Raw genomic sequence first — 15,001 nt, 5'->3', positions numbered from 1 at the left:
GGTTAGAAATAAAGGAAGTAATGTAGAGCACAAAAATGGTAAGTAAATCTAAATGAATATTGACTCTTTAAGATAAAAATACAAACTTGTAGAACTAGATAACGGCCTGAAGGAAGATACCTAGCTCCCTAAAGAGTCTGAGCTATTTGGAAAATTGAAGTTTGTCTTTTTGGAAAATAGTTTTGTACCGATAACTTGGTACCTAGTGAAGTTTACTTAAGTAGTATTGTGAGCAAAACCTCTTTACTGGGGACATGCTTCAATGTATGATTATTAACAAAGTTTGCATATCTCAACTGGAATTCATTTTGAGGTGTGAAAACTGCCTAGTAGCTAAGGGAAATTTTGTTTTGGAAAATCATAATGTGAATTATGTCCCCAAATCTTCTTATTGTTTTTGTTATTCTAATATTAAGATGAAGAAATTGATTGTAGCCCAGGTTTTTGTTTTGTAAAATTATTTACAGAGAAAATTTAAGTTTAATGAATTTATTAAACTTCTAAATTTTGCACAAAAATTGTATTTACAGCCAAAAATTCGTATTCCATTGTGCTTGTTTTGAGCAAAAGATTTTGTGTGTGTGTGTGTTTACCATTTTGGTAGTTTTGTCAAGCTAAGAGATTGGTGTAGATCATATATAAAGTTTTTAAAAACATAGTCAAATCTTGTTTTATCCTGTATATGATTTTTTGGTAAGTGTGCAGCTTTTATTGACAAAAATTGTTCATGTGGTGCCTTCTGTAAAAATGCTAATATCTGAAAATTAGTATACATAAATTTATTCAGTAACTTTATTTTAAAATACTACTGTTGGGGTGCCTGCATGGCTCAGTGGGTTAAGCCTCTGCCTTTGGCTCAGGTCATGATCCTGGGACCTGGGATCAAGCCTCACATCGGGTTCTCTGCTCAGCAGAGAGCCTGCTTCTCCCTCTCCTGCCTGCTGCTCCGCCTACTTGTACTCTCTATCTCGGTGCCAAATAAATAGAACCTTTCAAAAAATTATCTTCTGTTATTTAAAAAAAAAATATTACTGTAGGTTTGCTTTCTTTTATAATCAAGATGTTTTTAGGCTACTGGGTGGCTTAGGATGTCATTTTGAAATTAAATTAATCATTATATAGCAACTAATAGGCTATAGTCCAAACTTCGTAGCATAGCCTCTAATCATCATTATCTTTTGTTCATCTTTCCAGTTTCATTATTTATTATTCTCTTTACTGCCACTAGTATAAAATAAAAATTTGTTTGCTTCCTAAATATAAACTATTCTTGCATTTGAATTTAATTTGGGAGTATTGTTTTTAACATGGACTACTAGTCATTGTTGCTTTGTTTGCCTATAAATTTCTAATGCATTTTTCAAGACTCATTCCAGTCTGTCCCTCTTCAATAGTTAATCCTATTTGTACAGGCAAAATTAGGAGCTATATTTTGTGTTCCATTATCATGCTATACTCTCTTCTGATAAATAATAATAGCAATTATTTACTTTCATATAAGACTTCTGAACAAATTGAGGACTGGGATTAGGTCTTTTTGGTATCTGTCCCCAAAGATGAGTATATAGTAGGTATTTAAATTGCTGAATGAACAAAGAATGATATGATAAAGAAATTAGTAACAAAGGAGTCTGTGAAATCTATTGGGAGAAGAAACCTCAAAAGCAAACTGGGTATCCTTTTTTGGTGAGCGTTGAAGGGTGAGGAATAGAATACGTTGTGTTTAGAAACCATGGGATGTCCTCTTACTTTGAATTTGCCGTATAAGGAAGATCATTTTGCAGTCACATTATTTTTGTTTAAAATCTGTCAGAGAAATTTCTGAAGGAAATAAAACCACCTTTAAATAAAATTTCCAATGTTTTTATACTAATATAATTTTTCTTTAATTTTAGGAAACACTCCTTTACATCTTGCTGTGATGTTAGGAAATAAAGGTTAGTAAATATTTCCTTTCTTATGTTTAACTTCACTCATGTAATTTCAGATTTAGTTAAAATTTTTATATTTTGTTTTTTGAGTTTTTCAAAATCTACCTGATTATTTTATTGGCTAATTGAGTTAGGATTCAGTATATTAAAATTAATATTTTCTCATTTTCCATAGTTTAACTTAAGAGTTAGTGGAAATCCTGTACTAATTTTATGCTTTTTGAAACTATGTTTTTTTCTTATTTTATTATTTCATCAAGTAAGTATTTATAATTTCCAACTATTAAGATTTATTAACTATTGTAATCCTTTTAATATTCAAAGAGTTTATAAGATTCTTTAATAAGGATTGTTTTATATATCTAAACTCAGAAGACTAACCTTTTGTATGTAAGATGATAGTAAGAACTTGTATATTCTTTAATTAAAACAAACCTTCATTGACAGATGATTTAAAAGATTTACTTAAAAAGAAAAGATTTTATTTATTTATTTGAGAGAGAGAGAGAGATTGAGAAGGAGAGCATGAGTGGTGGGAGGGGCAGAGGCAAAGGGAGAGGGAGAAGCAGACCCACTGAGCTGGGAGCCCGGATGCAGGCCTGATCCCAGGACCCTGAGATCATGACCCAAGCATAAGGCAGATGGCTAACTGACTGAACCACCCAGGTGCCCCTAAAAGATTTACTTTTTAAGGCTATTCCTAGAAGTAATAAAATATTCCCAGTGATCCTGGAAAGTGAGGATTTCAGGTAGTGGATCGGCAACATTTTGATGTTGGATTTTTAAATTTTAGATGTGTTTGATAAAAATTTTTAAAAACATATAGTCTTAAATTTTTAAAAAGGGTAATGAAGTTTTGTTAACACTTTTCTTTCTGTTGATCTAGAAGTATCATTTTGGAACATCTGTTATTGTTACATAGTATAGTACATTTGGTGTAAACATTTGATTTGAATGTATGCAGATACCAGGAGTGTAACCAGAACTTGCTTTGTTGAGAAACAAAATTCTTTCGTTAGTTTGGTTTTTAAGTTTATATGCTTAAGTGTGTGATCTATAGACTGATTTAATTTTTATTTTAATTCTGTATAAATTGGTGACTCAAATTATTTTTAGTACCTTTTAAAATTTAGTTCTACTTTTTTTTTAATAACTTCTTGCAAGGAACACTCACTTGAGTAACTTCTAAGTTAACAGAGATTTATTAAGTGGCTACATATTACAGAAACTCAAGAAATGAGGACTAATTATATCTCAGGAAGAGAAATGACCAGGACTATATGAGGAATCAGGCTTCCCGCCCCTGCCACATCTCTCTCTACCTACCTGCTTACCTACTATATGTCTATCTCCTATGGTGTGTCTGCTGTTTTTTATATATGTGTAAATTACATTTATTATATATAACGCTAAGAGGAAGACAAAGCAAATGTGATAAAATGTTAACAACTGTTGAACCTCAGTATGGAGTATTTGAGTGTTCATTGTGATCATCTTTCTATTTTTCTTTATATTTGAAATTTTTTATAATAGAGTATTGAAAGAAAAACAGAAATGGCATTGTTGGGGCACCTGGGTGGCTTAGTGGGTTAAGCCTCTGCCTTCGGCTTGGGTCATGATTTCAGGGTCCTGGGATCGAGCCTTGCATCGGGCTTTCTGCTCAGCAGGAAGCCTGCTTCCCCCTCTCTCTCTGCCTGCCTCTCTGCCTGCTTGTGATCTCTGTCAAATAAATAAACAAATAAATAAATAAATAAAAGAAATGGCATTGTTATGTTTTATCATAGGTTTACTTTAGCCTGTCTAAATCATATTTCATAGAGCACTAGTTTTATGGCATACTGATAAATGTTTAGAGGAAAATAGTAATTTCAGGTCAAATCAATTTGGAAAATAGTGGGCTAATACGTATTAAGCTTTTTTTTTTTATAAAATTTATAAATAAATTTTATTTCTTAGAACTTTAGTATGCTAATATGCATTGTGACCTTCTAAGTTGGGACAGGTGGTGGATATATAGTCGTTGTTCCCCAAAGTTATTTGATTTTTTTTTCCACATGTATCTTGAATTCTGTGGAATGTATTTTTGCAGAACACTTGGTTAGATGATTCAGGATCTGAAAATAATATTCACTTTTTCTGAGTCCTTTTCATCTAGAGTAGGTACTACAGATAATATGCTGATCCGTTTACATTTTCTTTAGTTGCATATACTTTTTTGCTTTTTTCTTTATGGCCTTTAATTTTTTTTTTTTAAGATTTTATTTATTTGATAGAGCGAGAGACACAAGCAGGCAGAGCAGCAGAGGGAGGGGGAGAAGCAGGCTCCTCACTGAGCAGGGAGCTCAATGTGGGGTTCGATCCCAGGACCCTGGGATCATGACCCGAGCCGAAGGCAGTTGCCTAACCAACTGAGCCACCCAGGCGCCCCTGGCCTTTAATATTTTTGAGATTCGCTTACACAGGAGCAATATTGAAATGTGTAGTGGAAGATAAAACATCTACCTTATTAATTCTATAAATTAATTTTGCATTGTACCACTCTTCGGTCTATGGCAATCCATTCTCTTTTATCTTCTTCCTTAGAGATAAATATGCTATACCTTTACTATCATTGTTGAAGGAAAACTTGCTATTTGTATGCTTGTTTGTAAACACAGTAAAAGGACAAATAGTATTTGTTGATTGACTTAAAGAGGGATATCCCAGGACTTTTGCAGTATTACCTATTTTTTCAACATTAAAGTCTGATTTTTTTCCTGAATTTCTGGGTCTGTTGACCATGTTGGCCTTCTAGTCTGGGAAGTTGTTGAATTATGGATTTGAGTTGAAGTGGAAAGAGCATTATACCTAAAGAAGATTTCAGGAATCTTTAGAAGATGAAATAGAAAAGTAATCTTTATTTCTTACCCTTTTGGTTGGACATCAAAGAAAGGTTCATCAAACCAGTTGCTGCACCTTTTAGTATATGTGCTGCCGAAGCGAACACAGTTGCTGCACCTTTTAATTCATTCTTCTGGATCTGCAGTTTTTAACTTTTTTCCCCCTGAGATAACTCTAGAGTTAATATGATTTCTTACTCTCATTAGAGTCTTTCTCTGGATGTTCTTCTTTCTTTGCACTGTCCTATTTATCCTATTCTCTCTCTTTATATTTTATTATCTTTATAGCTCTTGCTTATTTGTATGTGATTTCTGTTCTTCATAACTTCATTTTATTCAGTCTCCTCAGGTCCTAACTTCTTTGTGGCACATTTATGCATTTTTTAAGCCTTAGTGCCTTGTTGTTAACTATCTTGTTTTTTTATTACTCATTGTTAAAATTACTGGGCAAGGGATTTGATTGATCCTGCCCTTTTTTTTTTTTTTTTAATGTATCAGACTATGTCATAGGTGACTGGAATATTTATGATTATCTGACTTTTTTAAGTTACTCATTTCTGCATTGGTTAAATTGTGATGGGTAGCCATTCAGCAGGCTTTATGGCATATTAGAAAACATAGCTGATGTGTCTAGCATATATATAAATCATACCAATCTTATGCCTTAGTTTATATAACTGGAATATTGCTTTAAATTGTTGTCCATCTTTTTAATAATTTTAAATTAAAAATTTTAAATGATTTTAGGCTATTAATATATACATACCAAAACAATAGAAATAAAACAGCACAAAGATATAGAAAAGTATCGTCTCTTCTACTTTTTTCCCCCTGATGTAATTAACATTAATAGCCTAGTGGTATCCTTGTATCCCTTTCTTCTTATTTATATAACACAGGGGCTTAGTTTGTTTTTACTGAAGTTGAATCACCATACACAGTACTTTGCAATATTTTTCTTTTCATGCAGAAGTTTATCATGAAATAGTTCTGTAAGTCTGTAGATACCTATCCACGTTTATGTTGCCCTAACTTCGTTATATGTACACACATCTATACCTACTCGTGTAAAACCCCGTGATCCTAGGTTTCTTGGAGAATCCATTTTATTTATTTAAAAATATTCTTTTTAGCTGGGCTGTCATCCTCTTTCCTTGTTAACCTCCTTCTTTCTTCTTCTTTTTTTTAAAATTCCAGTTAGTTAACATACAGTGTAATATTAGCTTTAGTTGTAGAATTTAGTGATTGATCACTTACATACAATACCCAGTACTCATCACAAGTGTCCTCCTTAATACCCATCACCATTTAAACCATCTCATTGCCTACTTCCCTTCCAGTAACCATCAGTTTGTTCTCTGTAGTTGAGATTCTATTACCTGCTTTGCCTCACTCTCCCACCCCGCCCCCCAAGTTCATCTGTTTCCCTCTTAAATTCCACATGAATGAAGTCATATGGTACTTGTCTTTCTCTGACTTACTTCACTGAGTGTAATATGCTCTAGCTCCATCCACATCATTGCAAAATGGCAAGATTTCATTCTTTCTGATGACTGAGTAATATTCCTCTGTGTGTGTGTCTGTGTGTGTGTAGCATACCTCTTCTTTATCCATTCATCGCCCAGTGGGCATTTGGGGGTCTTTTCATAATTTGGCGCATGTACTCCTTCAGGGTGCATTTACTCCTTCAAATCAGTGTTTTTGTTTCCTTTGGGTAAATACCTAGTGGTTCAATTACTGGATCATAGGGTAATTCTATTTTTTTTTTTTTAAGATTTTATTTATTTATTTGACAGAGATCACAAGTAGGCAGAGAGGCAGGCAGAGAGAGAGGAGGAAGCAGGCTCCCCACTGAGTAGAGAGCCCGATGCAGGGCTCGATCCCAGGACCCTGGGACCATGACCTGAGCTGAAGGCAGAGGCTTTAACCCGGGTAATTCTATTTTTAACTGTCGAAACTCCATACAGTTTCCAGAGCTGCTGCACCAATTTGCATTCTCACCGAAAGTGCAAGAGTGTTCCTTTTTCTCCACGTCCTTGCCAATACCTATTGTTTTTTTCCTGTGTTGTTAATTTTAGCCACTCTGACAAGTCTGAGGTGACATCTCATTATAGTTTTGAGTTGTATCTCCCTGATGTTGAGTGATGTTGAGCATCTTTTCCTCTGTCTGTTGGCCATCTGGATGTCTTCTTTGAGAAAATGTCCATTCATGTCTTCTGCCCATTTTTTAACTGTATTATTTGTTTTTTTGGGTGTCAAGTTTTATATGTTCTTTATATATTTTGGATACCAACCCTTTATCAGAAACGTCATTTGCAAATATATTCTCCCAGTCCATATAGGTTATCTTTTAGTTCTGTTGATGATTTCCTTTGCTGTGCGGAAGCTTTTCATTTTGATCAAGTCAGCAGTTTATTTTTACTTTTGTTTTCCTTGCCTCAGGAGACCTAGAAAGAAGTTGCCAGCTGATGTCCAAGGGGTTACTACCTGTGTAGGATTTTGTTGGTTTCAGGTCTCACAATTAGGTCTTTCATGCATTTTGAATTTTTTTTTGTATACGGTGGAAGAAGTTGGTCCAATTTCATTGTATATTGCTGTCCAGTTTTCCCAACACCATTTGTCGAAGAGGCTGTCTTTTTTCATTGGTTATTCTTTCCTGCTTTGTTGAAGATTAGTTGACCATATAGTTGTGGGTCCATTTCTGGGTTTTGGATTCTGTTCCATTGATCTATGTGTCTGTTTTAGTGCCAGTACCATACTGTTTTGATCACTGCAGCTTGGTAATACAACTTGAGGTCTGGAATTGTGAAGCCTTCAGCTTTGCTATTCTTTCTCAGTGTTGTTTTGGCTATTAGGGGCCCTTTGTGGTTCCATACAGATTTTAGGATCGTTTGTTCTAGCTCTGTGAAAAATGCTGTTGGTATTTTGATAGGCATTGCATTAAATGTGTAGATGGCTTTGGGTGGTATAGACATTTTAAAAATATATGTTCTTCCCATCCATGAAGATGGAATGTCTTTCTGTTTCTTTGTGTCATCTTCAATTTCTTTCCTTGGTGTATTATAGTTTTTAGAGTAGAGGTCTTTTACCTCTTTGGTTGGGTTTATTCCTAGCTGTCTTGTGGTTTTCGATGCAATTGTAAATGGGATTGATTGGTTCCTTGATTTCTCTTTCTGCTGCTTCATTATTGGTGTATAGAAATGCAGCAGTTTTCTGTACATTGAGTTTGTATCCTGAGACTTTACTTAATGCCTATATCAGTTCTAGCAGTCTTTGGGTGGAGTCTTTTGAGTTTTCTATGTAGAGTATCATGTCTTCTGCCAATACGGAAAGTTTGACTTCTTCCTTGCTGATCTTGGATGCCTTTTATTTCTTCTTGTGGTCTGATTGCTGAGGTGAAGGCTTCCAGTACTACGTTAAATAACTGGTGAAATTGGACATCCCTGTCTTGTTCTTGAGGGTGGAGGGAAAGCTCTCAGTTTTTCCCCATTGAGAATATTAACTATGGTTTTTTCATATATGATCTTTATAGTTTTTATTATTGTGGATTTGTTATCTCTAAACCCACTTTATTGAGGGTTTTTATCATGAATGGATGTTATACTTTGTCGAATGATTTTTCTGCGTCTGTTGAGAGGATCATATGGTTCTTATCCTTTCTTTATTAATCTGGTGTATCACATTGATTGAGTCATTGTTGCAACCCAGGAGTAAATCCCACTTGATCATGGTGAATGATTTTTTTAATGTATTTTTGGTTTCAGTTTGCTAGTATTGTACTGAGAATTTTTGCATCCATGTTCATCAGGGATATTGACCTGTAGTTCTCTTTTTTAAATGAAGTCTTTATCTGGTTTTAGAATTGGGATAATGCTGGACTCATAGAATAAGTTTGAAAGTTTTCCTTCTGTTTCTATTTTTTGGAATAGTTTGAGAAGAATAGGTATTAACTCTTCTTTGAATGTTCAGTAGAACTCCCCTGGGAAGCCATCTGGTCCTGGACTTTGTTGGGAGACTTTTGATTACTGATTCAATTTCTTCGCTGGTTAATAGTCTATTCAAATTTTCTGTTTTTTATTGCTTTAGTTTTAGTAGTTTATGTGTTTCTAGGAATTTATTTCTTCCAGACTGATTTTTTTGGCATATAATTTTTCATAATATTCTGTTATAATTGCTTGTATTTCTGTGGCATTGGTTATTTCTCACTTCTTATTTTCTTATTTCTTATTGCTTATAAATTTATTTATTTGGGTCCTTTCTCTTTTCTTTTTAATATGTCTGGCTAGGTGTTTATCAACTTTATTAATTTTTTCAGAGAACCAGGTCCTGGTTTCATTGATCTGGTCTGCTTTTTTTGTTTGTTTGTTTTTAGTTTCTGTATCATTTTTCCACTCAAATCTTTATTATTTCCATTCCTCTGCTGGCTCTAGGCTTTGCTTTGTTTGTTGTTCTTTTTCTAGCTCCCTGAGGTATAAAGTTAGGTTGTTTATTTGAGATTTTTCTTGCCTCTTGAGTTAGGCCTGTATTGCTGTATACTTCCCTCTTATGACTGCTTTTGCTTGTACCCAAATGTTTTGGACCGTTGTGCTTTCATTTTTATTTGTTCCCTTGTATTTTTTTTTTTTTATTTTCTTCTTTAATTTTCTGGTTGACCCATTCAGTCTGTAGTAGCACTTTCCATGTATTTGTGGACTTCCCAAGTTTTTACTTGTGGTTGACTTGAAGTTTGATAGTGTTTTGGCCAGCAAAGATGCATGGTATGATGTCAACCTTTTCTTATTTCTTTTTTTTATTTTTAATAATTTAAAAAAATTTTTTATAAACATATAATGTATTATTAGCCCCAGAGGACAGGTCTGCGAATCGCCAGGTTTACACACTTCACAGTACTCACCATAGCACATACCCTCCCCAATGTCCATAACCCCACCACCCTCTCCCTACACCCTTCCCTCCAGCCACCCTCAGTTTGTTTTGTGACATTAAGAGTCTCTTATGGTTTGTCTCCCTCCCGATCCCATCTTGTTTCATTTATTCTTTTCCTACCCCCCAAACCCCCTATGTTGCATCTCCACGTCCTTATATCAGGGAGATCATATGATAGTTGTCTTTCTTCAATTGACTTATTTCGCTAAACATAATACCCTCTAGTTTCATCCACGTTGTCGCAAATGGCAAGATTTCATTTTTTGATGGCTGCACAGTATTCCATTGTATAGATACACCACATCTTCTTTATCCATTCAAAGAGTCCCCTTTAGTATTTTTTGCAGGGCAAAAAAGTCCTTTAGCTTTTCACAAAGTCCTTTAGCTTTTATTCATCTAGGGAACTCTTCATTTCTCCTATTCTGAATGGCTGTGACCTTTTCTTGTTTTTTCTTTTGGGATGAATTCCTCCATCTTGGCATTTTGTATAGGTCTCTGTCTTCTCTGTGTTAGAAAATCCTGTTATGTTTCCTGCTCCTGTGAGTAATGGCTTTATGAAGAAGAGGTCATATAATGTCCAGGGTCTGGCACTTGAGGAAGTGCTTCTGGTGTGTGCTGCCTATACTCTGCTGCTGTGTTTTCTCTGCTCTTTCCCTCAGGTCAGTCCTCTACAGAGGCTCTCCTTGCCTGCAGTGGACAGTGTCTAGACCTTGGCCAGAGTGTGATGAGTTTTAACTAGGTGTGCTCTGGTCTGCTTGTTAAATAAGACCTGATGCTATTTCCACTAGAGTTGAAGGTTTGCAGAACTCTATGGTCAATAGACGTGGTGTGTGTGGGAGTTTGTGCTGGTCTTCCTGGGGGAGGGGTCTGCTCGCTGGTCATTGGGCACACTTGCCTGAGAAAAGCAGCACCAGCAGAGCAGATGGGGCAGGAGCTGGTGTAAACATGTTAGGTAGCCAGTGTTGGCGCTGTGCTGTTTTCTGAAGTTGGTTTCTGCTGAGGGGCCCGGGAGGGAAATGGCTCCAGCCAGCTCCTTTGTCCTGGGAGAGGGGAGTCCATGCCTGCTGCTCTCGGGTAGCCTTCCCAGAAAAGCAAGTAATTTCCCCTCATGTTTCCTAGCCATTTTTGCGATCCCTATTTTCACACTACCTGTGTCCAGTTTGCTTGCCTGCCTGGAGCAGCACCATTCAGTTTGGGCTCTATCACAGGCAAGCCTGCTTACTTTTAAGATTTTAAGAGAGCAGGCTGACATGAGTGGGGAGAGGGGCAGAAGGGGAGGGAGAGGTAGAGAATCTCAAGCCAAACTCTCACTGAGTGCAAACCTGATGCAGGCTCAATCCCAGGATCTGGAGATCATAACCTGAGTTGAAGCCAGGAGTTGGATGCTTAACCAGCTGAGCCATCCAGGTGCTCCCAGGTCTGCTTACTTTTAAAACTTCAGACTTTAGGGACTTTGTTGCTGCCCTGGGCCCTACACAGGTTTGACCCAGAAGGGTGGTGGTGCCAGCGTTAGAGGTGTGGTATTTGGAGCAAAGCATGCTAAACAGCCAGTTTCCAGTGTCTGGGTTAGCCTCTGCACTTATGCTGAGGGACGGGAATGAAATAGTGCCCACGGACTCTTTTGTCCACAGAGAGGCACTGCTGTCACAGATGCACTCCAGGAAGAGTAAACAGTCCCCCTCCATGGTGATCCTCAGATTGTGCTATCTTCCCAGGGGTGGCATGCCTGCCTTCTCTCCAGCAGTAGGGCAGTACCCTTAGGTCTCTATACCAGTCAAGGCCGGGACCTCTAAAACTCCAGTCTTTGAGCCCTGCTGGTTGCAAAACCTCATGAGAATCAGCCCCTCTCATTTTCCCAGCCAATGGCTTTGGGGAAGTGTTCTTTTTGTGCTTATCCCTGTGTGCTCCACTCTCTCACATTTCTCCATAACCAGGGCTATCTCCCCTCCCCAGCACCTACAATCCTTTTCTCTCTCAAACCACTTCTCTGCACTTCCCACCTTCCTTGTTGTGGCCTTTTCTCTCCATTTAGTTGTGCAGTTTGTTCTGTCAGTCCTCAGGTCTAGTTCTTGGGTATTCAGAATGATTTCATGATCACAATGAACATTCTAATACTCTACCTAGGTTCAGTAGTTATTAACATTTTATCATATTTGCTTTGTTTTTCTCTTAGTGTTACATATATTATTTTCACTGTATCATTTGAAAGCTAGATGTAGACATCATGACATTTTACCACCAAGTACCTTAGCATGCATCTCTAAGAATAAGGACATTCTCTTTCATAACCACAGTATCATTATCACACTTTTTTAAAAAAAGATTTTACTTATTTATTTGACAGAGAGAGCACAAGCAGGGGGAGGGGCAGGCAGAGGGAGAGGGAGAAACAGCTCCATGCTAAGCAGAGAGCCCAACATGGGCTCGATCCAGGACCCTGGACCCTGACCTGAACTGAAGGCAGATGCTTAGCCAACTGAGCTACCCAGGCACCCCTATCATTATCACACTTAAGAAAATTAATAATATTGTTATAATCTCTAATATCTAATCCATATTTTAATTTTTCAAGTTTTTCCAAAAATTTCTTTTATATGTGCTTTATATTGAATCAATATACTCATTTGCATTTGGTTGTTACGTCACTTTATTTTAATCTAGAAAAGTTTGCCTGCTTTTTCTTCTTCCTTTGTACTTCACTTTTTGAATAGAATTTGTAGAATATTTCCCATCTCAGATTTGCCTGATTATTTTCTTATAATGTAATTTAACTTGTTCCTTATCTTGTATCTTTTCTGCAAATTGAAAATTAGGTAGTAAAACTTGATTTGATTCAAGTTAAATATTTCTGGAAAGAGTACTGCGTAGGTGATGTTAGGAACTTGATATTATGTCACATTAGAAACACATAATGTCGGGGGCACCTGGGTGGCTCAGTGGGTTAAAGCTGCTGCCTTCGGCTTGGGTCATGATCTCAGGGTCCTGGGATCGAGCCCTGCATCGGGCTCTTTGCTCAGCGGGGAGCCTGCTTCCCTCTCTCTCTCTGCCTGCCTCTCTGCCTACTTGTGATCTGTCTGTCAAATAAATAGACAAATAATATCTTAAAAAAAAAAAAGAAACACATAATGTCAAGTTATGCCACTATTAATGCCGTTACGTTTGGTCACTTATTTAAGCTGATGATCTCCAGATGTCTTCACTGGAAAGGAACATTTTTCTCTTTGTAATTAGTAGGTGATCTTGGGATACTATTTTGATATCATGTGAATATCCTCTTTTCTGGCACCATAGCATTTTACATAATGGCTTTAGCATTCATTGAGGACATTTGCCAAAGTCAGTTATTACTTTGGTGATGTAATATACTAATTTTCAAATTCTGCCATTTCTTCTACATTTATTAGCTGACATTTTTCTGTAATTGATTGTCTTTAGTTTAATGCGTTATAATTAATCATTACTCTTTTTGATGCTCAGTTTCCCAAATTTGGCCAGTAGCTGACCATTTGGCCTTGTTCCTTTGTCCTTTTGATATGACACTATTCTTTTTTTTTTTTTTTTGGATTTTTATTTATTTATGTATTTGACACAGAGAGAGAGATCACAAGTAGGCAGAGAGGCAGGCAGAGAGAGAGAGGTGGAAGCAGACTCCCTGCTGAGCAGAGAGCCCGATGTGGGGCTCGATCCCAGGACCCTGGGATCATGACCTGAGCCAAAGGCAGAGGCTTTAACCCTGAGCTACCCAGGTGCCCCAATATGACACTATTCTTAAAAAATGGCTGTATATTACTCCAGTGGTATAGATGCATCCTGTTAGTCAGTCATTCCCCCATGGTGGATATTCATTTAGTTTCCCATATATTTGCCATTATAAACTGCTACAATATCTATTTTTGTACATATATTCTCTCCTCTTTTTTGGGGCAGGGAGAGGGAGTAAAGGTAGGGGAAGGGGCAGAGGTAGAGGGAATCTTAAACAGACAACACCAGCACAGAGCCTGATTGTGGGGCTTAATCTCGGGAAATCAAGAGTTGGAAGCTTCCTGACAGAGCCACCCAGGAACCTCTCTTATACCTATATTCTTATATACTGCTGTAGACTTTCTTAAGCACATTTGTGAAATTTCTATGTTTATATTAATTTATTCTAATAAAACTTAGTATAGTTATTCCTAGTTCTATGTGCTGGTATAGTTATTCCTTCTATAACTAAGAATCACATTCTTCTTCCACCTGTGTTCAATGACATGGTACTGTCATAAGACCCTTATTTCCTTCAAAACACTTACCATTATCTGACTTTTTTTTTAACTTATTAGTTTACTTATTTTCTTCTAACAAAGGATGTAAGCTCTCTGATAGCAAGACCTTATCTTTTCACTGCTTATATGGAGGACTTTAAATGGCATATAATAGGCACTTGGTAAATATTTGCTGAATGATTAATTGAATGAATGAACCATTCCTTTAGGAAATTTGGAACGGATAGTCATCCTAAATTTCCCATGAGTCTCAGTTTTGAACGTTTTGCTTATTAATATACTTTTTATTTCTAGTTTTTAAGAAGGGTATCCTCAACCTATAGAAGGGTCTATACCTTAGACTTCTTTTGGTTACTAGACTGTCCAGGTTTGTCCTTGGAATCATAAACAGATTTTTTCCTCTTTTGGGTGTTTTCCTGAAGTAAAAGAATTGTAACATTTGAAAAATAAGGGTTTATGGAAGCATTACTGGTCCTTTTTGAAAGCACTTTTTTTTCTTTTTCAATTTCTTCTTTTTAAAGATTTTATTTATTTATTTGACAGAGAGAGACACAGCGAGAGAGGGAACGCAAGCAGAAGGAGTAGGAGAGGGGGAGGTAGGCTTTCTGCCGAGCAGGGAGCCGGATGTGGGGCTCCATCCCAGGACCCTGGGATCATAACCTGAGGCGAAGGCAGATGCTTAACTACTGAGCCACCCAGGCTCCCCACTTTTTTTTTTTTTTTCTGAAATAAATTAGGAACTTTCCACTTAACATTACATATATACAAATCCTCTTTTGAGTTTTATTAGTAGAATTTTGATGTAAATTACTCTTGGGGATCCTGGGTTATCTTTTAGACTATGGAAATATTCTCAAAATAGTACTTCTTTGGAGAGATACAATCTATTTTTAAGTAATAGAATGGATACTTCTTGAATCTGAGAATCTGAAATAACCTTGTTTAGATATATAGGACTTTAAAAAATTATTTTTCTTTATAGTACCATGTTTATACTATAGAT

General features: G+C 36.5%; 1 protein-coding gene across 1 annotated transcript in view; it reads left to right on the top strand.

Annotated features, from left to right (window-relative positions):
- Window positions 1-15,001, top strand: part of LOC111143603 (ankyrin repeat domain 13C) — a 96,075-nt gene that overhangs the window by 20,484 nt on the left and 60,590 nt on the right. The window contains exon 2 of the mRNA XM_022497437.1: window positions 1,896-1,937. Coding sequence (XP_022353145.1) covers window positions 1,896-1,937 — 42 coding nt within the window. The remainder of the gene's footprint in view (window positions 1-1,895; window positions 1,938-15,001) is intronic.

Source organism: Enhydra lutris, unplaced genomic scaffold (genome assembly GCF_002288905.1).
Source record: "Enhydra lutris kenyoni isolate GAN:26980312 unplaced genomic scaffold, ASM228890v2 scaffoldscaffold9, whole genome shotgun sequence".
Lineage (NCBI taxonomy): Eukaryota > Metazoa > Chordata > Mammalia > Carnivora > Mustelidae > Enhydra > Enhydra lutris.
The sequence above is the reverse complement of the archived record's forward strand: the minus strand, read 5'-3'. Positions and strand labels throughout refer to the sequence as shown.